The sequence below is a fragment of the Pelmatolapia mariae genome, linkage group LG22 (assembly GCF_036321145.2).
Source record: "Pelmatolapia mariae isolate MD_Pm_ZW linkage group LG22, Pm_UMD_F_2, whole genome shotgun sequence".
NCBI lineage: Eukaryota > Metazoa > Chordata > Actinopteri > Cichliformes > Cichlidae > Pelmatolapia > Pelmatolapia mariae.
Genome location: NC_086245.2, coordinates 21,354,767 through 21,376,520, shown reverse-complemented (window position 1 = coordinate 21,376,520; position 21,754 = coordinate 21,354,767). Strand labels below are relative to the sequence as shown.

General features: G+C 40.2%; 3 protein-coding genes across 7 annotated transcripts in view; 1 reads left to right on the top strand and 2 right to left on the bottom strand.

Moving 5' to 3' along the window:
* The first annotated feature begins 336 nt into the window (after positions 1–336).
* On the top strand, positions 337–11,387 carry pdk4 (pyruvate dehydrogenase kinase, isozyme 4). 2 transcript variants are annotated; one of them, XM_065471062.1, is made up of 11 exons: positions 337–687; positions 946–1,087; positions 2,780–2,851; positions 3,379–3,563; positions 4,718–4,807; positions 5,125–5,202; positions 6,773–6,849; positions 6,946–7,044; positions 7,288–7,401; positions 10,387–10,500; positions 10,814–11,387. In XM_065471062.1, the coding sequence occupies exons 1-11, from the start codon at positions 570–572 to the stop codon at positions 10,955–10,957; spliced, it is 1,233 nt and encodes a 410-aa protein (XP_065327134.1). In that variant the 5' UTR covers positions 337–569; the 3' UTR covers positions 10,958–11,387. The 2 variants fall into 2 exon arrangements, with proteins under 2 accessions (XP_065327134.1, XP_065327135.1); XM_065471063.1 differs by lacking the exons at positions 5,125–5,202; positions 6,773–6,849; positions 6,946–7,044; ... (1 more) ...; positions 10,387–10,500; positions 10,814–11,387 and having other exon boundaries at positions 3,379–3,589.
* A 4,275-nt stretch (positions 11,388–15,662) lies between these two features.
* asb4 (ankyrin repeat and SOCS box containing 4) lies at positions 15,663–18,394 on the bottom strand. The gene is made up of 6 exons (XM_065469643.1): positions 18,085–18,394; positions 17,450–17,749; positions 17,122–17,364; positions 16,781–17,028; positions 16,580–16,693; positions 15,663–16,283 (listed from the first exon to the last, which is right to left on the bottom strand). The coding sequence occupies exons 1-6, from the start codon at positions 18,392–18,394 to the stop codon at positions 16,095–16,097; spliced, it is 1,404 nt and encodes a 467-aa protein (XP_065325715.1). The 3' UTR covers positions 15,663–16,094.
* Positions 18,395–18,769: 375 nt separating this feature from the next.
* Positions 18,770–21,754, bottom strand: part of ppp1r9a (protein phosphatase 1, regulatory subunit 9A) — a 46,183-nt gene continuing 43,198 nt past the window's right edge. For all 4 annotated transcript variants that reach the window (XM_065471061.1, XM_065471059.1, XM_065471058.1 and 1 more), the window contains one exon: positions 18,770–21,375. In XM_065471061.1, coding sequence (XP_065327133.1) covers positions 21,193–21,375 — 183 coding nt within the window. In that variant the 3' untranslated portion in view covers positions 18,770–21,192. The remainder of the gene's footprint in view (positions 21,376–21,754) is intronic.

Sequence of the window (21,754 nt, the reverse complement as noted above, 5' to 3'; positions counted from 1 at the left end):
ATTGGGAAGTACGTTTTAAACGACTAGATCTAAAAGGTGAACAGGAATTATTCAGCATTTCGGACGCATAACTTTAACAAATAAAGAGGATTTAATTTGTGGTTTGGATATTTGAGGGTTTCATCCATATATATGTACGTAATCAGTGGGTTTTTTTACTCTAAGGATAAAAAAAGTTTAAATCAGATAAGTAGTTCAGAGATCTCGTCGGTAGGGGATGCACGTAGAGCACGTTTAGCATCCCTCGATGCTAAAATGACTCCACCCAAAGTGAGGACAACACGGGTTCTGATTGGTTGTTTCTGATGTCATTCTCCGCACCCTCCTTCCCCGTCTACAGTCAACAACACACGTAGGACAGCACAGAAGTTGAATTTGAGGGGCACAAAGAAGCCTGTAAAATGCAAAGACGCTGTTAGAGAACAGTAACACTGGGGAACTCATAGTTTCCTCGAAGCTCTTCAGAGGTATGACACCGAGCTAGGTTAGAGTCGTCAAACTGGGCCGTGCTGAAGAGAGAAAGGACTGTTTGTTTCTGAGTTGGGGTCTGCAAAAAGGAGAGGGGAAAAATGAAGTTCGCTCAGTTTTTGCTGAAAAACAACTTTGTGGCTGGGATACCGAAACAAGTGGAGAGGTTTTCTAAGTTTTCTCCATCTCCCCTGTCTATGAAGCAGTTCATCGACTTTGGTAAGTGAACTAGAGCAAATTGTTGTTGTTTTTATTTTATTTATTTTATTTATTTATTTATTTTTGTTTTTGTGTGTGTGCCTGTGGTATTGGTACTTTTCCAGATTTTAATCGTAGGTCAGAGTTCAGTTCAGGTGCGAAACAACCTGCCCGAAGGAAGCATATGCCCACAAAGATGACACAGAGGTCATGTTTTTGTGCTTGCTCAGTGATTTTTTTTTCTTCTTCTCCCTGATGTTGGCTGTCATGTGACTGCAGGCTCGGCCAATGCATGTGAGAAGACCTCCTTTGTGTTCCTCCGCCAGGAGCTTCCTGTCAGATTGGCCAACATCATGAAGGAAATTGATTTCCTCCCTGACAAACTCCTCGGCACTCCATCACTGAGGCTCCTCACCAGCTGGTAAGAAATTCAGAAGCACAGCAACAAAAATCATATTTATGAATCCCAGACTTCTGCACTGTTCAACTGGTCATTCAAAGCATGCAGGTCACTCACGCCCTCTGCTTATTACCTCATAATATTACTTCCCACACATTACAGCATCTGCATATCTACAGTAACTTCACACATACAGCCATCCTGTAGTTTTGCTAATCTGCACCTTAGGTTGTGTGACTGTTACCTTTAGATGTGCACCATATCTCTTCTTTTCTCAGCCAGAGGATTTCTCTGCACTCGCTTGGCACCTGATCTGGGAACATGTTTTATGATCTGTTCTGGATTAGATAAGACAGCCAGTGCCTGTTTCACATGGTTGTGTTGTCCCAATGGGGCTTTATGACTTAATTATTAACGCATATGCCTGGTCTCGCTTCAGCAGTGCTCTGTGAGGAAGCAGCACCTGTTTTTGACTTTTGAGGAATGCATGCTACTTGGTGCCACATTTTTTTGTTGCTGTCACAACCTTCAAAGAGGAGCTGTACCAGCATTCCATATCACTTGAACCCATGTGCACACTCCGATTTCAAGGTGTAGGAGAACTCATAGCCATGTTGTGTTTTTTAGCACATTGACTGTGAGAAGAACAGCTGTGATCTCTTTATTGTTATGATACTGTAGCTATGTCTCTGACCAAAGCAGCTGAAACTTTTCTTCCTAGTCTAAAGAGGTTGGGCCAGGTGTGGTTCACTTCCTTCTGTAAATGTCTTTCATTCAAATGGTGGCTAAAATAAAGTGCTTTGTTACCACTTTGGCATGTTTAGCCCTCTAGAGTTCCTGAACTTATAGAAAGCTCTAGTCCTTGTGGTGGGAATGCACTGGTTCCTGTAGTGGAAAAGGCCCCATTTACTGGAGTTTTACTGTTGTGTGTTCTGCCTCTAGATTTTACTGTATGCATCACAAAGCAAACACTACAGATGTTGGCTAGTCAGCCTTGTTTGTTTGCATGATTGAAGAGCTCAGCCAGCTTTTCTCAAAAACTAAAATAACAGTTTGCTTTTCCACCAAAGCAGCATCACACACTGCAAATGGTACGCTATCCATGTTGATGATGTACAACTTACCAAGCCCAGGCAACAAAAGGCTCTTGCCCAACCCCACTCTTAAATAGAAGTCACAGCAGCAACTATATTTGGCCATGTACCTCATGGACAGCGTCCTTTTTCACTGAGCTTTGTTTGCAAAAAGCATCGATCTGTTGTTTGTTATTGGTGTTGACGAGTCAAGACACTTGAGGCTTTGGCATTTGTGGGCAAAGTTGCATAAAACGTCTATTACAGGATGTCTGTTTGCAGAGTGTGGCTTCATCAGAAATCGAGGGCCCGGAAGGTCAGTTGAGGGACACGCTCAGTGTGTTGAGTTGAAGCTACACTGCTGGTTACCTTTCACCCAGTTTTTGTGCAGTGAGGCGGCGCAAGAGAGCATGACTAGATGAGCTCAGCACTTCCTCATTCACTGGTCTAGACCAACAACAATCATCTTTTATTTAAAGAGAGGACGTTGTTATGTCATATTCCAACAGCGACAGCAAAACTCTGCCCAGAGTAGCTTCTTTCACATGCTTCTTTTTCAATATATATTGCCTTTCTTGCCCTTTTGATTTGTGATAAATTAAACTATGCTGCTTTAAAATCTATTCTTTGTGTCCATCAGGTATTCTCAGAGTTTGTTGGAGCTTATAGACTTTTTAGAAAAAGATCCAGACGATAAGGATGTCCTGAAAAAGTAAGTCGTATGCAGAAACTATTCACTATATGTGTACTAACTGTAAACAAATGTCTCTGCCAGGCTTTTTGTGTGTGTTACAAATCAAATTATTTATTAGGCGAGTGATGGCCAATGCTAATTCAACATCTGTTAATTAATCAGTAGTGCAATCGTCTGAATCCCTGATACAGTTCTGCCATTCATGCTCACATGAAATTACAAATACCCTGCATTCGTTGAAGTCTCATTTTTTTCATATCTGCTCGAGCTGAACTAAACATGCCCCCGTCTGACAGTTAGTGAACTGGATTTTAAGGGAGGAGCAAAATGAATGCTTTGGAATTCTAAAACAAGATAAAATAAAGGCATCATTGTGCAAGAGAAAGTGGGATGGTAGTTGTTTAAGTTGTTTACCTGGTTTATTTATTCAGTGCATTCACCATCTGAACCTAGAAGATGCGATGTGATCTCTATGCTGATGTGCAGTAACTCTCACAATCATCGTGTCCCTTCACATATTCATGCATTTATCATGTTGTCCCCAGCTTTACACAGACTCTAGTAAACATCAGGAACCGGCATAACAACGTGGTGCCCACCATGGCTCAGGGGGTGGTGGAGTACAAGGAGGCTTTCGGCGTGGACCCCGTCACCAACCAGAACGTTCAGTACTTCCTGGACCGCTTCTACATGAGCCGCATCTCCACACGCATGCTCATGAACCAGCACAGTCAGTATAGTTACCTGTGATTAACTGTGAGTTAATCCACACAGTTGTTATCATTCACAGTTCATGTCATTAAAGGAGCCCTCTGGAGTTTTAAATAAAAGTGAAATAAATGAGGTTTAAGGGTGTTTTCACACCTGCCAGGTTTAGTCTGGTGTGAACACTGTAATCACACTCAGGTGCTGGTCTCAGTCTGGTTCCTAATGAACAGCAGTGCAGTTCATTTATGGTGTGAATGTGAGCTAAAAAACTTCCTGTAGCCATGTAAGCTTTGCATTCTGGGATGCAGCAAGGTACAATACATGTGCAAAGGTCTGTACAGGCAAGCAGCTAGCTGTGAAATGAACGTAAATTCTCAGTGTTCTCCGATAGTCCAGAGCACAGAAATCTTCTTTCTGTGTTTATTTCAGTTGCTCCAATAAGCAGACTGAATGTTCTGTCTTGTAATTTGTAGTGACACGTTACCATTTGCTTGGAGTTAACTTGGAGTTATTGTGTGCAAATTAAATCAGATCACAGATGAAAAGTCACAAAGATTCATACCAGACATACTATAGGTGGTGACAACACCCTAAGAAATACTATTGAGCCCATTGACTTCCTTTACATTCTGTATTGTTGGTCAATGGTAAACAAATCAAAGGGAATCAGCTTTTACAGCTGAAGCTCTGTTAGAGATCTAAATAACCAAGGAAGCTGGCAGTACTTATTTAGCCAGGCCAGTGTACATCACTAGAAGTTAAGACAAAAGGAACTAAAATAAAAAAGAAGGTGAAGTGGAAATAAAACCAAAAGCTTTAAGTTACACTTGATGAACTGATTCAGCACCAAGTTGTGTTCTCATCTATTTTTAAGAGCATTTTTTTAAAGCTGCAGTAGCAGAAAAAGATTCAGACCCTGCTTTTGCAAAGGGGAGGAAAAACTGAATTACAATGTGCTGATTATGGACTTCCGCAACTAGTGTTGGCTACTACAGCTTTAACCAGTATGGCATAATCAAGGCCCAACCTGATAACAACAGTTTTACAGTGGTGTAGCACTGCTGTCACATGAGTCTGGCTTTATTTCCAGCTGAACAAGCATGTATACTGTGTATGTATCATAGATGAGCCTCTCATATATATATATATATATTTTTTTTAATATGTCTACTTTAGCATTGATATTTGACGGCAGTGTAAATCCGGCCCATCCCAAGCATATTGGCAGCATTGACCCCACCTGTGACGTTGTGGAAGTAATAAAAGGTAAATAATGATGTTTCTCATAGCTATGCACACACACTCACGCCCATGCACGCTGTGTGTTATCTGTTTTCCACTACTCGTCTGTTCATACAGCTTCGTGACCTTTGACCTTGTATTACCTGATGTTTTGAGTCAACACACATAGTGTGTGTAAGCAGTGTTGTGTTGTTATGTAGTGCGTGTGCACATGTGATCGCTGTGAGAACAAGAGCGAGGGCTTCTATACCCTTGTTATTTCAGGATGTGCAGGTATGGGTTTTTTTTGTTGTGGTAACAGTTTCTCACGCTGAGAACGTCTATTTTGATTCACTTTGCAGATGCCTACGAAACCTCGAAGATGCTGTGTGAGCAGTACTACCTGACCTCTCCAGATATGAAGATCACAGAAGTCAATTGTAAGTGTTTTAAAAAAAATAAGGTTTACTTTATAATTCAGGATGTAGCGCTGCTTGGATTTTCTGCTCGTTGACATCTGTGAGAGGAAAGTTTTGCTGGGTTTCCTGTTCCAGAAACAGAACTAACTGAAAGTTACTCTAAGTTAGTTACCAGGGTGACAGGCTTTGTTAACCAATCACGATCACTGGCAGGTTTTCTTCATCTTTGACTCCTCCCCTTCTGCTGCAGCTGAAGTCGCCTTTTGAGACTCAGTTCCTCAAATGTACAGCTGATACTAGAACATGTATAAGAATGCAGTCACTTGCAGAAGTTTACATCTTCACAAACACTGAAATTCCAGTTGCATGTTTGCTCTTTACGCATGTTTGACAGTTTTATAATCAAGCTGTCATGAGCGTAGAAACAGCGATCACTGGACCTCGTGGATTTATTATCAGCTCAGAATAAAATCAGCAGGTCACATCTTTATAACACTGTGACTCCGTGAAGATGCTAAAGCATTGCTTGCATGTTACTGTGGTAATCCATGTTTAAATGAACAAATCTGTATCAAGCTTTACGATGAATAATCATTTGACTTGGCCTACTCGGGCCAAATGACTGAATAAATACCTGCTGATTAGGTAAATATTTGTGAGTACATTTGAGTGTAATGACTTTAGGGTTGTTGTGGACTTTTGAATGCAGACTGCAGATAGTCAAAATGTGCTGTGCAAAAGAGCCATCCTTCATTTCTTTATATTTTGCTAGGAAAATTGGAAAAAGTTGCAGCAATTTATTGAGACTTGTAGACACCTTTAGCTTCATCTTTACAGTCATTCTGTCATTAATATATAAGGACGGAGACAGGAATTATGTCACAGGTTATATTCAGCTCAGAATAAAATCTGTAGTCTCAGTTTTTCTAACTCTGTCACAATTTGGATAAGAAAGGCTCTACTCATTACTTGTTGCAAATCCTGATACCAAAGCACCGTCGTTGTTGGCTTTCTTCTTCTACTCATGCACGTATTTAACTCAGAGTGGACATACCAAGAATTGATAGAATGAACTCTCAAGGAAACTTGAAGTTTTTGGATAGACGCAGAGCCCGTTGAACCGGCTTTTTGGAACAAGGCCCCGCTGTTCTCCTGAACATAATCTTTGTTAGTTTTATACTGAAGATATCTGTTTCCTGTCTGCTGGCTCTGCCAAAACCTCGACACTAGAGGTTCCCAAACTTGAACCATAACATTCATATCTACATAGTAAAGATAGCTTTATGCTGTTTTTTTTCCTTCTTAAAAAATTGTATTATGTGAAACTGTTAAAACAGAAAAAGAAACTCCTCTTTAAATATATAGATGATATAGATATACACCGGTATATATGATATAGATACACCTGTTCTGTTACATGATATGGTGAGAGTTGATCAAATAGAGTTTACTCTATCAAGGAAGAGATTCAAGAGACCAGCTGCACGCCTTTTCATAAGACCCTAATGGTTAAATATCTGTGACTATTATAATACATTTAAAAAGTGTTTTTTGGGTTTTCTTGTGGTCAATGTTTTGAAATGTTTCACAGCCAAAAACCCTGGCCAGCCCATCCAAATTGTATATGTGCCATCACATCTCTACCATATGCTCTTTGAGCTCTTCAAGGTACAGTATTAAACACGCACTATTAAAAACAGGACATTTATTGCTGTTCCTCATGTGTCTCCTCACTTGTTTTTCTGACTCCGTGTTCTCTATCAGAATGCCATGAGAGCTACAGTAGAGACGCACGAGACGAGCACGACGTTGCCCTTGATCAAAGTTCGTGTTTCACTGGGCACTGAGGATCTCACTATCAAGGTAAATGAGGACACCATGCGTGATGATAGGCTGGAACATTTAAGCTCCAGGCAGCACTGTACGTGTTGTACTTTGTTCTAAGTCTGCTCTTGGTATATACCATAAATACAACTAACCTGCAGACTTGATACGCAAAGTAACACACTCTTAGATGATGTTTAAATGATAAAGAGTTCACAGGCCCTGCTGGCAAAACACTAAGAGAACTCTTGTAAATGCAGAATGCTTGTGTTTTATTTTTAGATGTCTGACAGAGGAGGCGGAGTCCCTCTAAGGAAGATTGAACGTCTCTTCAGCTACATGTACTCCACAGCTCCCAGTCCAGTCCGCGTAGACAATGGTCGTAATGCCCCTCTGGTGAGACTAACACTGTCACACTTGCTTTTAGGCTGTTTTTTTGTCCTTAAAGGTGCAAATCTTAATACTAGAACTCAGTAACACTGCCCCTCCTCTTGAAGTTGAAGGTGGTGGGGTTGAAGCTATGGTGGCTATTGTAGGAACTCTGACCGATGTTCATTTGCAGCAAGTGATGCAGGCTGTTAGTCTGCTGTTTAGCTCAGCTGTCAGTATGCTTGGTGTCCCTGGCTATTTATTCTAAAGATGCCCTATAAATTCCCACAGGACTCAATGAGTTGTTGAGGATATCTTGACCTTTTTTGTGAGTACTGCGATTTATTTATGTTAATCTCAGTTAGCTGCTGTTAGTCTCTGTTAGCAGCTACTATTCTCTGTTAGCTGCTATTAGCCAGCATCAGTGAAACTTTTCTTGAAGTGGATCTAACATTGTTAGATTTAGCAAATAAACTCGATGTGAAAATTTAATCCAACTGTTTATCAGAGGAAAAGTGAGATTTTTAAGACACTCAAGCCTAACATTAGCTGTCATAATATGAGTTTATAATCAGCTATAAATCAGCTGTTGTAACGTTGTCTGCTGTCTGGAGACAGGAGGGCTACATGTCTAATAATGTGCTGACAGTAAGTAGCTGCAACAATATCTGGAATAAATGAGCATGTTTATGCACATTGTCGTGTGTTAGAGCCCTGACTTCAGTTCAGGAAATAGTGCCGGAAGTAAGGAGGAAGAGGCTGAGGTGGAAATGTATTCAGTCTCTAGCCACATACATCAAATGTGATTAGTTGGAAAGGTGTTCTCCATCTTGGCAACTGTATTCAAGATGGTGGGGGAACATGGTGGCATCAAAAACTGGTGCCTTCCTCTATGTATGTTTAATGGATTAGTTCTAAGTCTAAGAATCCAACAATTTATTGGAAGATGCAATTAAACACTAATAAATGTATATTTAAGAGTACAACATTCTTGTTTTCCATTAAACAAACTAAAAAAAAATACCTTACCTCTGTTCCTGCCACTGAAACAGAACCTGTACTGTGGCCAGTTTTTGCCTGTTGAAATTGTGGTGTTCATCAAAGCTCTATCCTTGTCCCACTGTCATTTTCCAAATATAGTTAAGTCCATAGGTAGTTGAACAGTGACAAAATGTTTGCAGTTTTGCCTGTGTACATCAAAACAGTGGATTTAAAAATCAAACAGTCAGGATGTGATTGAAGTGTAGACTTTCAGCTTTAATTAATGGAGGTTAACAACAATTTTAGAATGGAATTATACCCATTTTTATACACATCAAAGTCTACAATTAACAGATATCTTCATGAAGTACTCAGGGTTTACAACAAGGTGCAAACTGGTGTTTAAACTCAAGAATGGAAAGACCAGATTCGATTTTGCCAGAAAATACCTATTTAAAAAAGCCTTCTCAGTTCTTTTATACAAATCTTTGGACAGATGAAACCAAGATCAACATGACATGTATGGAGAGGGAGAGACCGCTCATATTCCGAAGTATAGCATATTATCTGTCAGACATGGTGGAAGGAAAGTCATAGCATAGGAATCTGTGGCTGCCAGTGTAACTGGGTCACTAGCATTTATTGATGAAGTGACTGCAAAAAGCAACTAATGAGTTTCTCAGGCCAAAGAAATGGGATATTCTTCAATGGCCAAGTCAGTCACCTGATCTCAGTCCAGCAGAGCATGCTTTATAATTACTGAAGTCAAAAACTGAAGGCAGAGAGACCAAAAAGCAAAAAAAAAAGCAACTGAAAACAGCAGCAATAAGGTCCTGGCAGATCTCAAGGAAGGAAACACAGCATTTAGTGATGTTCATGGCTTCAAGACTTCAGGCTGTCATTGACTATAGAGGATTTTCATCCAAGTTTTAAAAGCATTTCTTATGTTTAAAATTAAACAACTATGTATGAAAATGACTGTAATTCCTAACCAGTTAATGCAAATTTTTTGGTGAACCACTTGAATGAAAGTCTGCACATCAATGACATCTTGATAATTTAATTTAAACTGCACTGTGGTGGTGCACAGAGGCAAAACTACAAAAAATTGTGTCTTTATCGTTCAAATTGTGGACCTCAATGTGGGTGAATGGAGCTCTGCTGGGTCTCAGCTAGACAACAAAGGTGACTGGGCCTGTGATGTTAGACCTGCTCAACTGTGGAAGGCTACAAACGTCCAGTGACTCATAATGGAAACTTTTTTTGTCTGTTAAATCTCTGCTAAAGACAACATTTGATGACCTTGCCTGTGTCTTTAATGATAGTTTCTGAAACCTTAATGACAGCACAAATCAATAAAGACTGGGTTTAACGACTGGGTTTTTTCCAAGGATAGCTGCAGAGGCAGAGACCACCCTCACTAACATTTGTGGCAAACCCTGTCATTTGGTTCTGTAAACAGGCCTGAAATATCACAGAAACCACTCAGTTTAGAAAAGGGTTACTCCCAGTATGCTTTCAAGGGGTAAAATGGAGTAAAAATTCCCTTTATTGACAAGCTTTTATGAGAGTTTTTTAAATATAATTTTCACAATTTTTGATTGTTATTAGTTTTTCTTTGTTTTGGAGTGGCTTTTATGATTATTCTGATGTTTTTTAATATTTGCAATGTCTTTGTGTTAAGCACTTTCTAATTTAGCCAAGAAAAGTGCAATATTTAAAAAAAAAAAGGTCTATAATTATATTTGAAATTTGAGTAAAGTTCAGTAAAATCTCGCTGTTGTCTTTGAACCTGACATTAGGAGTAAACCTGAGTCTAATTCACCCTGTTTTAATCACACACTTACACAAACAAACATGGCTGCAAATGAGCTTATTACACTGTGAAATGCAGTCATCAGTGGTTTACTGGTTTAAACTGTAACCATGAGAGAAACTGAGGTTTTTTTTTTAAATGTTGCAGTAGTTTTAGATTAATCTATAAAGACAGTATAACCTTGTTTTGTTTCTGTTTTCCCGACCTTTATTCAGGCTGGTTTCGGCTATGGCCTGCCCATTTCCCGCCTGTACGCCAAGTATTTCCAGGGAGACCTGCAGCTCTACTCCATGGAGGGTTATGGCACATCAGCGGTCATATACTTGAAGGTGAGAACAGCTCCACCTTAACACATAACGTCAAAAAATAACATTAAAGGCCAAGTTGGTGCAGAGTTCACAAACTTACATGCTGTTAGCTGGACGTACTGGATAGGCTGAGTGGAGGCAGATGTAGAGTAACTATTTAATACAGAAATGTTGTTAGTATAATTTACAAGGTTACATTCTGGAGATAGAGGGATGTGGTTTAAACAGGCTACTGAGTTCTAATTAGACACACATGGACCTCGGTAGGAGAGCGGGGTGGGCGGGGGTGTGGTTAGACTCCAGTAATGAGTTCCCCTCCATGCTCTATCACCAGGCCCTGTCTTCAGAGTCTGTGGAGAGACTTCCTGTTTTCAACAAGTCGGCCCTGCGGCATTACCAGTCCACCACAGAGGCCGATGACTGGTGCATGCCCAGCAAGGACCCAAAGAAGCTCGGCAGGTATGAGACGAGCGGGTGATGGCAGACTGAGGAAGGAGAATGAGGAAAATTAAGAAGAAGAGAGCACATGACGGAGGAACCAAAATGCTTTCAGCGTGTTGCTGGACTTGGATTTTTGTCGTGGACTCTTCTCTCTCCCTGAGAGAGGGCGGAAAAAACAAAAGTTTATTGTTGGTATGAAGAAAGCAGTAACAAACCTAAACCTGAATCTGATTTCAGACCAGCCGTCACCTAACATAAGCTCACCCCACAAAATGTGCTGCTAATGGGAATGGAACAATTAATAATCTCCTTTTTACCTCAGTGATTACACTCAGAAAAAAGTCCTCTTTGTGTTTATGTAACATTAGTATCATTCACAATCCAGACGTTTGGTTTATTAAAATCACAAGTATTTTGTGTTTGTGCATTAGGTTAAACGTTTTTGTCTTGTTTTGTTTTGTTTTTAAGGCAAGCCACAGCCGACTGAAGTGTTTGTGTCTTTGAGCTGAACGGGGGCGCGTTCGCTGACTGCCACATAAACACAAAGGGAGCAAAGTCTGTTTCCAACGATGAGCTATAATATGCAGCGCTGCTTCATTCACACAGCTTTCAGCGTTTCTTTGTGAACAACAGCAACTGTGAAATTATTTTTGCTGTGATGCCACATTTGTGTGTGTTGGAGGATTTTCAGTGTCACTAATTATGTACCTCGCGTCTTTATGCAAGCTGAAAGGAGTTTGAAAAGTCGAGTCATGCAGAGGAATGAGTGGAAAAATGTGTCATGCCTGGTCAGATGGGTGAAAAATAGTTGTGAATGTTCCCTTTACAGTGATTTTAAAGTGTTAAAGTATGTGTGAAGTTTAATGGGAAGTACAATTTCTGCAGGAAGTTGTACTTTAGCTCCCTGTTATGTAAGTCTTCACCCTGTTATCTGTGCCTGACAGGATACAGTCAGTGTTGGAGGCACGTAGGAACAACACAAACAGATGAGAGAGGACCTTATGTAAGATGTAAGCCATTAGCTGCCAGTCATACTTTTATATTCAATCCATTTAGTTTTAAGTTTGGAAAAATGTCTTGGGAACTTAATGTTGAGAAAATATTTTAACCTTTATGTGTTGTTTTCCCTTGAATTCATAGATGTGCAGTTTTCACCTTTTACTCTATAAGTGTCACTCAAAGGCCAAGTGTCCCTGCACTGAGTCTGTGGTTCACCACTAAGAGGACCAGTGAATGTAGAAATAAAAAAAAAACTCGTGTCACCTCTCAGTGTATCATTTCTTCAGATCCACTTCATGCTTCTGCACTTTGTTGTTCATTTGAACAGTCGGTGAACAGAAATGAAACTGTTTACAGTCTGTAAACAGCTCCCATTTGTTACCGCCCTCTTAAAGTCTCCCTTCTCTTTTTCCACAGCTCGTTTTAGGAAACTTTGCTGTTTGTAAGTCACCATAATAGACACGGTCCATTGGCTTTCTGTGACCGCCTTCCAATAGAGGCCGAGAACAGGCTGTCTTGTTTTGCAGCTTCCTCTGTGTGCCCACAAATGCGGTGCTCCTTTCTAGTTTGGTTTCTCTTTGTTTGTTTGTGTCACTCTGTTCTGTTTTACAGTTTACTGCCATCATCATACAAATACAGGTTTATGCAGGGTCGATCTGAAAGATAAGAGCGAGTAAGACTAAGTATAAGATCAATAAAAGCAAAGACCTTTTCTTCAACGTAATCCTCACTGGTATATTTTTAGAATTAGGTCACTTGGGTCCTGGTCCTTCAGTCATCCTAACAATGTTCCCTCTACAGAATATGAACACATGCAAATCAGAAGGCTACATCAGACACTTGGTTTGGATCTCTGCTGTGAATCTTGGCATAGAAAGTTAAGAAGTACAAGTGAATACAAATATCACAGCACAAATATTAGCTTTGTTCCGTGTTCGACTGTGCAACATGCTGGGGCACGAGTTCGCCTGGATTTAACCTTTTTACTGTTGACACTGTTTGTTTACTTATAAAGTTGACATGCCAGTACTGAAAAGCTGCAGCAGACAAAGTGCAGCGCTTTCGGGTGCATAAAGAGATCGACTATCTTGTTTAATTTTGAGACTTCACAGATGGAGTGGCCCAGGATGGCTGGGATAATCTCCAGGCCTCCTTCCACTGAACTGGATATGCAGGTTACTAAAAAGGATTCATGGATGGATTTCAAGCTGCAAGTTTTGGTAATGTTTGGTAATGCTGGGTTGTCCAAAAAGTACAAAACAGAGGTCCAGTACAGACACCTCCACATGACCTATAGACTGCTGTAAGGTTCATAATGACTGTACCATTCTATCTGAATTACTGGTTATAAACAGCTTCTGCTCTTTTGTTCACATTTCATTTATTTGCAACTGCACCACTGAGCAGAAGCTCCCTTAGGCAAGCAGTCTTGTAATTTCTTTAAGCAGCTGTGGCGACCCCTTGTGGATGAAGGAGCAGCCAAGGAATAGTTCTCCAGGCTTCTTGAAGGACAATCAAAGCTCTTCTTTGGATGTTGGCTGCCTTTTGTTCCCACACTGCCTCAGTAATGCTGAGGTCTGGGCTCTGGGGAGGCCAATCCATGGCTGATTTTGGCCTACCGCTGCCTTTTCTCACTGTTCTTTAAGAATAGCTTCTCGACAGCCACCCTTCCACTGAGTCCATTTCTGATGAGGCTTCCCAGTGTCAGGCCTTTGCTGGATTTTTTCCTGTTTTTTAAGGACATGACTTTCAGATAATTTCAAATGCTGTAGCTAGATTTTTTTTAATTTTATTTTAGATGTATGATTAGATGATATTTTAGATTTGTCCAGTTTCTTCTCATTTTTAAGGACACACTGCACTCCATGCCAAGATGTACCAAGTTGTATGTCAATATCGCAACTATTTTAGGCTCAAAACTTTGACACAGTATTATAATCACACTTTCAAGTTCTGAAAGTATGATTATCCAAACAGTACATATTTTGTAGATGGTTTTCTGAATATTTTAAAATGCCTTCTCCTCGCCTCAGATATTCATTTTGTGCTAACACTTAGAAAATTGATTTTCATGTGTCTCTATAATGCATCATTAGAGACGACGCAAAAATACCAAGCGCAAAGCTTTAATCTTAACGTTTCATTAGGTTGACAGTTCATTTATCTCCTCTATCGTCTCCTCCAGTCTGCCTCAGTCTAATGACTTCTTTCCTCTGTTGTACATTAGTTTTTCTCCCGGTGACTCAGCATCTGGATGAAATAGACAGACATCATTACAGCATGCTGTTGTGACTGTGGTGAAAGGACTGGGCCATGTTCTGTAAAGGATTAAAGGCAGACTTGACACCTTTCAGAACAGTTTCCTCTAGGAGAGGATTTACTGTGCTCATTCTGGTAAAACCTGAAAAGAATATTAAGTTCTTCTTCCTTTTTAAGAAGTTATCTCTGATCTGAGGGTGTTGGGTGCTTTCTTGCACTGCAGACAGTGTTTTCCTTTTTTTTTTTTGGCTACAAGCAGTCCACTGGAAAAACAAGCACTTGTTCCAGAGGGTTTTGTTAAGTGTTTGTTCTCCTGAAAGTGGAACATGAGTTTGAGAGTGCGCATTAAGGCTGGTTGCTGGGTAGATTTGGAGCCTTCTCTGCATGGGCTGTCCATAGAGAGAGAATCTGGTCAACACTGCACAGGTGGAAAATAGCTACAGCAAAGAGACTCGCACTAAAGACACTTTAGATGCTTCTTTTTGGGTGGCTAAAGGTCCCTCTGTCACTCTAAAGAATAAAGTAAATGCAAACATTTGCACATTTTTCGATTAAACATTTAAGGCTTCCTCAGTCATGTCCAGCCTCAAACCACGTTCAGTTTTTTGGTAAATCATGTCTAACAGTTCCACTCAAGTTTTAGTGTTGACATTTCTTATTGCAGAGGTTTTTTTTCTAAAGACTAAACAGGGAGTGATGCTGTCACTGCTTTAAAACCTCTTTCTTTTTGCTTTTCTGTTATCATCACCTTAGACATTAATGTAAGTGATCTAGAGCTTCGTACATCTCATTTTTAGTCTTTTATTGGGTCATAACAAACATGACTTATAGATCCCATTATCTCAGACTCCTCTGGGTGTTGGCTGAAACAAGATGCTGATAATCAAACTGTTTCTTTTTAATAAAATTAATTTCAGACTCACCAGGCTAGTAAAGGTGTCAACATAGCAATATATCTAAAATGATCTCTCCCCGCATGACGTCACATTTAGTTTCATTTTTTCAATATATTCTACATTTATATCCTCAAAAATTGATATGGAGCAAATTAACTACTAATAACCTCTTTCAGTGGGTTCAGAAGCTGTAGAAACCTTGACTGTGTTATTTGCACAATTGATTAATCATGAAGCTGCCTTTGTTTTCAGGCTGCACCGTGTCACGACAGGCAGTGTTCGAAGCTCTGTCCTTCTAATTGGACACCTTCTCTTTATACAGACAAAAATGTCAATCCACAGCTCTCATTTAACTTTTAACGCCCCCATAATTTGCTCCTTATCTTTGAAAAGACCAAATGGTTGTTATTTTTGAATGCAAGAAATTCTGAATATGGTAGTTTGTTCTCATAATAACAACCTAACAGAGAGAAGGCAACACTAGGAGTCATTTGGGTTGGAAAAAAAGAAGAACTTACTTTATATATTTTTCACTATTTACAAAAAACAAAATTTCTGTAAGAATTTTCTCACAATATATTACAGGGAAGTTATTTTTTGGGCAGGCCCTAGCTCCACTATCAAGCCTTTATATGTAGTACATATATCACTATGCCTTAAGATTCAGACTAGACACACCATTGCCATCTATACAACAAAAACACCAATGAGGAGGATTTAACATCTAAAAGCATCTTAAAGCTATTTTAACAAATCTCCCCTCCAACCCGCCAGCTGTCCTGGAATGTTAGCAGCTATTAACTAAAACACAGAAATGGCTCATCCTGCAAGCACAAAAAAAGACCTTTTTTTGTTCTTTTTCTGTGCTTTCTGAGGTTTTTAAATAAATAAAATGTTAATGATGATGATGTTTCATCTTGCGCCACTTTTCATTTCCACAGTTAGCGGAGAGGCACTTAGTAAATGTTTCTATTCAGGTCATTAGGCCTCATTCTGCACATCAGAACACCAGAGTCTCTATCAGTACAGTATCCCCTCAGGTTCTAGCAATAAATACTTCTTCATGGATAATGGCAGAGGCAGCTGTGCTACTCCTCTGTCACAGAAACCGCCCAGGGCAGCTCTGATGGCACATCTGGAGAGGTGAAGCAGACTGCGAGGAGCGTCGGTGCAAACAGCAAACAGGGAGTCGTAGAAGTCTTTATGGCGCTGAGGAGACAAAAAGAAACAGACGCTTTTGTTTAACTTCAATTAGAGGGCACACTCAGTCATATTCAGCTAATGTAAGCTGAATTTAAAGGGGCAATACACTTAACAGTTGAGAGACATCATATAGCTTTGAATTTGTTCATCCATAAATATTTCATCTTTTAACATTATTTTCAGTTTTTACAATTTTTAAAGTTATAAATGGGATTTCTTACACAGGATTAAGTTTTTTCCTTTTTAATTTAAGTCAGTGTGTATGTATTGTATTTAAAGAAAGCAGTCTTTATTAGCTCTACCTTGTAGCAGTCATCAGGAAGAGCAGCTCTCCACTTCCTTGTGGGTTTTAAACTGCTATAGGAGTTAACCAAGATTTCTACAACTCTGGGGAAGTCATGGCAGTTCTGGAACACCTGTGCAAAACATTACAGACTTTGTAGTTAAACATATAGTATAACGCAAATTATTTCAGCACAAACCCACATCATCATCTTCTCTACCTTATGGAACTGTGGTGGGTAAATCCGTGCTGCATTGTAGTTGAGCAGCAGCTGAAAGCAGAGGTCTGGTATGGCCATAGGCCTGACCTCCGTCACTTTGAGGAGATACTGAATGGGAGAACAGCCGTTGATGTCCATGGCTCGAGAATCTGCCCCAGCCTCAAGCAGCATCTTTATCAGGACGTGATCGCAGTTCCAGGCAGCTTTGTGAAGAGCTGTTTTGTGGTCCGCCTCCTGAATGTTGGGATCTGCAACAGAAATCAAATCTGAAACAGTGCAGTGGAAGTAAGGGGGGGGGGGGTTAAAGTCAAAGTCAAGGAAGCCTATCTAGATCGTCTTACCAGCTTGATAGTCCAGCAGGAGGCGACAGACTAGATGATGGTCTTGGCTGTAGGTTTGCTCCTTAGTGTCAAAAGCCCAGAAGGCTGCAGTCATCAGAGGAGTCTCCTGCAAAGAGTTCACTGCATTCACAGATGCTCCATGAGCCAAATAGAGAGCCACCAGCTCCGGAACACCGAATCTGGCTGCCGTGTGTAGAGGTGTGTCCTCTTCGTTGTTGTGGCTTGCCTTGTTGACTTTTGCACCTCCATGAGAGGGAAAAAACATTTTGTTGTTGTTTTAGTGGTTTCTGCAGTGACTGTATTTGTGCTTTTACCCTTGCCTTCTCACCTTTGAGGATAAGCTGCTTGGCACACTCTACAGACTCCCGGGTAATGCAGTAGTGCAGCGGCGTGTGTCCACTCAGAGACAGGCTGTTGACCTTTGCCCCGTGAGCCAAAAGCAAGGGCACAAAGTCTCCATTGGACACCTCGCAGGCCACGTGCAGAGGTGTCTTCCCATTGGGCATCTGATTGACAGCTGCGCCTTTCTGAAGGAGTACCAGCGCTGTCTCCACAGCATTGTACATTACACATACATGGATACCCATGGCCCAGGACTTTTCCAGTTTGTAGCCGGGTAGCCAGTATCCTGAAAGAGATCAGAAAAGTAGGAAGTAACTTTCAGCAACAGTAAAGTTTTTGTACTTTTAATTCTTCATAATTACAGCAGTTTCATCTAAGTGCTTTGTAATGTTTGAGTTACACACACAATCCAATATATTGCATTAAAGTGTGTGCAATAATCCATCCTATGCACTATGGTTCTATGGAAGTTTTGCACCACCTAGTGGTCAACTTACTGGACTGCTTACCAACAATGGAGAAGTGTGCGAAATCTCATGATCTGCATTTATACTCAGTACACACACACACACACACACACACACACACACACACACACACACACACACAGTTTTCCTGCACCTTGTTTGTACGAGGCGAGGACCATGCTGGGATCTTCCACCTCCAACACAACATCAATGTCTAGTTTGCTGGTTTGTAAAATCTCAAGGACTTCCTGTGCGTTGTTGGTCTGTAAGGCCTCCAGGAACCGTTGCTTCAGCTGTTTTTCAGCCAGTTTTCTGGGACTCAAATCCTCCATGAAATCTCTGTGCAAAGGCCCTAGCGCTGCCAAATCGTCTGGCTTAGACGCTAATATTGTCCATAAAGCATGGAGTATATTGGAAAGCAACGCACAAATGTTGACAATGAAGGATTCCAGCATACCAACCATTGCAACAACTCCATCAGCCCGGCCATAGGAGTTGCATGGAGAAAGAAGACAAAAATAAAGCAGATGAAGAGGGACAACAAGTGACAGCAGTGCGTCGTCATGGGGAGAAAATAGTCCTGGAGAGAAATTAGGATGAATATAAATAGAAAACATAGAGGGTGGGATGGGAAAGCTAAAGCTGGCTGACTCTAGACCAGTTAGTGTGCTGGGGGATGTCCAGTGACAGAAGGGCATCGTGCCTTTCTATCAGCAGACACGGTAAAAATAATCAGCTTTATGAACCTGAGAGAAAAATACAACTCTAATATTTTTATGTGTGTGTCTTACTGCATAGGACACATGCAGAAGAAGAAAAAAGAAGAAGAAACAAAAGCAAACTGTGGACAGTGGCTGCACATTTTATTCAGTGTGACAGGTAGCTGCCCTTTCAAAGTTTTCAGAATGTGACAGCAAGGCAATGACAAAAAAAAGGAGGAGGAGAATAAGCACAGCTTTTTTAAAAGTGAAAGCATGGCTAGCAGTTTGTGGCAAATATCTTTTTGCTATCCCTACATACATAAAAAGACAAAACCTTCCAGACATGATTCATTTGTGTCTCTGCCCGCCGGGAGCACTGAGGTCCCATGTATACGATGGTTTCATCATGCCTGGCAAGATCGGTCAAGCACATAGAAAAGATCTGGAATCCCGTTTTTAGCTCAGGTGTGACCTTTAAGCATCCTCAGCCCTCTGGAAAACTGCGCACCCACATTGACACAATACAAAACAAGGCTTCTTTAGGACTCTTACAGCATATTGCTTTCAGTGTTTTACTATACATACAAAAGAGTCTGCTGACTGGTTTGTCAGGGTGTGTGTGGAGGGGTATTAATAGAAGGATTCAAGTGTTACAAAATATTTCATGAGAATACATCATGAGCAGTTTATTAGAGTAGCACGGGAGCAGCACTATGGTGGTATTAGAGGAAAACCACAAGCACAATGGGACTATACTACTGACTTTTTTCTCTCATTGCAATATCGACCTTTAAATCCTTCATTTGATAACAGCCATTTGAATTGAAATCACTTTCTGATCATGTTTGGCAAAAGTAGGTAATCATACAATTCTGGATAAATAATTATTAAATGTTAATAATCCTCTTATTTCGTTATCATAAACAATAGTACATTGATTCATTAAATACAGAAATAAATAAATAATAACACAATCTACTATCATTGATACCCGCACTGATACCCCATCTATTCTTCTCAGCCTGTTAGCAGCACACCAGACAGGGTCATTAAGATAAAGATATCATCACAGCTGCCTGTATATCTCTCATGGTGGCTGTGGTGTCTCTACATTTAATGTAAACCTATAAAATAATTCCTGGGAATGATAAAGAAGTAACACAGGCAAAATGTCTCTCGGTGAGCTTTGAAATCTTAAAACAATAACCTAAATCGTTCCAACAATGATGAATCAATTTCAGAATAAAGTCCAAAATATATTCTGGCTGTAAAGTTCAATTCCACTGTAACAAGTTTTAGGTGAGATCATCTTTAAGGACAGTTTCTGCACTTTAGGTGTCGCACAAAGCATCTTTATGGCAGCATTACAAAATGTTATTTTCAGGACATTCCAGAGAAATCTGCACGACAAAGCTTGGTCATCGGAGATAATAAAATGACAGGAATGAGGACGTCGTTTAGTCTATCGTATGTGTCATGACACTTGCACAGAAGAGGGCAGAGTTTGGAAAAATTCTACTAAGCTGAAATTTCTAAAGGCAGCAGCAGGTATTACTTTGTTACTGAGAGAATATAAAAAGAGGTCAAAAGCAGGTTACAAGGGGGGGTCAAAGCAACATTATGCATTTAAGCAAGAAGTTTCATTTTTATCAACTTTTCTGTTTTTTGTGGTTCGGGTTAGGTAAGTTACAAATGTAATAATTACACAGTACCTGAAATCTCTATTAGAACAAGTCCAGTCAGTTTAGTATGTCTTCATCATTCATACTTTAAACGGCTTGAGTATGGTACATGTATACGGTAAGGGGCACTGTAAGCCAGTACGCAGGTCAAATTTACAGTGGTTGCACTTCCAGTGTTCTTACAAGAAATCGGATCGCTCATTTCTCCCGGTGAATCTTTAATTTCCAGTTCAATTCCTTTAGGAAAGTTCCAGTGTTGCCTTATTCAGTAGTGAAAGTAAGCAGCATGGGGACACCCGGTGGTGGGAGATGAACACTGCCTCATGTAATCCAACACAAAGACCTGAACTGTATGTGCTTCATAAAAGCCATAAAGAGATTCCACTGATCTATCGATTTGAGCAGGATATACATAAGTCTATTGAAATGGCACATCATCTACATCCTTATTTATCACTGTACATGTACATGTCTATGTCTAAAGGTGCTATGATGGGTAAGAGAAGTCTCTGGAGATGATGTGGTAGGTGAAAGAGATTAACTTTTCACAGGCGCACTCTGGATATGAATAAATAAAATCAATTTACAGCTATAAACAGCAAAACAGAATCCATAAACTCTGGCTAAAAACACAGGATGGGTGTAAAATGAGGCAAATGAAGGGCACCATTCTGTTATCCTACTGATACTTTTGGTTTCATTTGGTTGGTGAAAAGGTCATTCAACAACAACTGACAGCTGGGTGTGGAGCTCCACCTTTCAGAACTACTGAGCGGGCGTCCCTCGGGGTTCGTTTGTGGGGCCTGCTGACGTTCTGTTCTGCGAGATGCTACTTGATGTGGTGCTACAGTAAAGCGGGAGGTAATCTGGGGGCTCGTTTCACTCCGCCGCACTTTCTTTACGTGCATCTTTCTGCTGCTGCTCCAGCTCTCTCTTCCGCAGCTTTTCGCGCTGTTTCTCCATCTTTTCTTGGTTCTTCTTGGCCTTTTCCATCATAACTTTAAGGTCTTTGATCTTCTTCTTGATCAGTGTTCGATCCTGGGAAGCAGTGACCCCAAGAGCCTGAAACAAATTAGCAAAAATTGTTTTATATTTATTTCATAAGTATAATTATTTCGCTTTATTTTTTTTAATCCTTTATATTTCTTTTGCCAGACCAGTTATGCTCATCTCATAAAAACACTTTATTGTTAGGCCTATACCCATGGAACTACTTTTAGCAGCAATGAATTGAAGTCATAGTTTTCTGAAAACATGTATCAGTCTCTCACATAATTATCTACTCTTTATGGAGGTTTCATTTATAAACATCCCTCTTAAGGTCCTGGCATAGCATTTTAATTACGTTGATATCTTTGAGGACTTTGACTGGGTCATTGTGATGTGATCTGTATTCTGAATCTAATTAAGATGCATTTAATAACAAAAAGGTTTCTGTTAC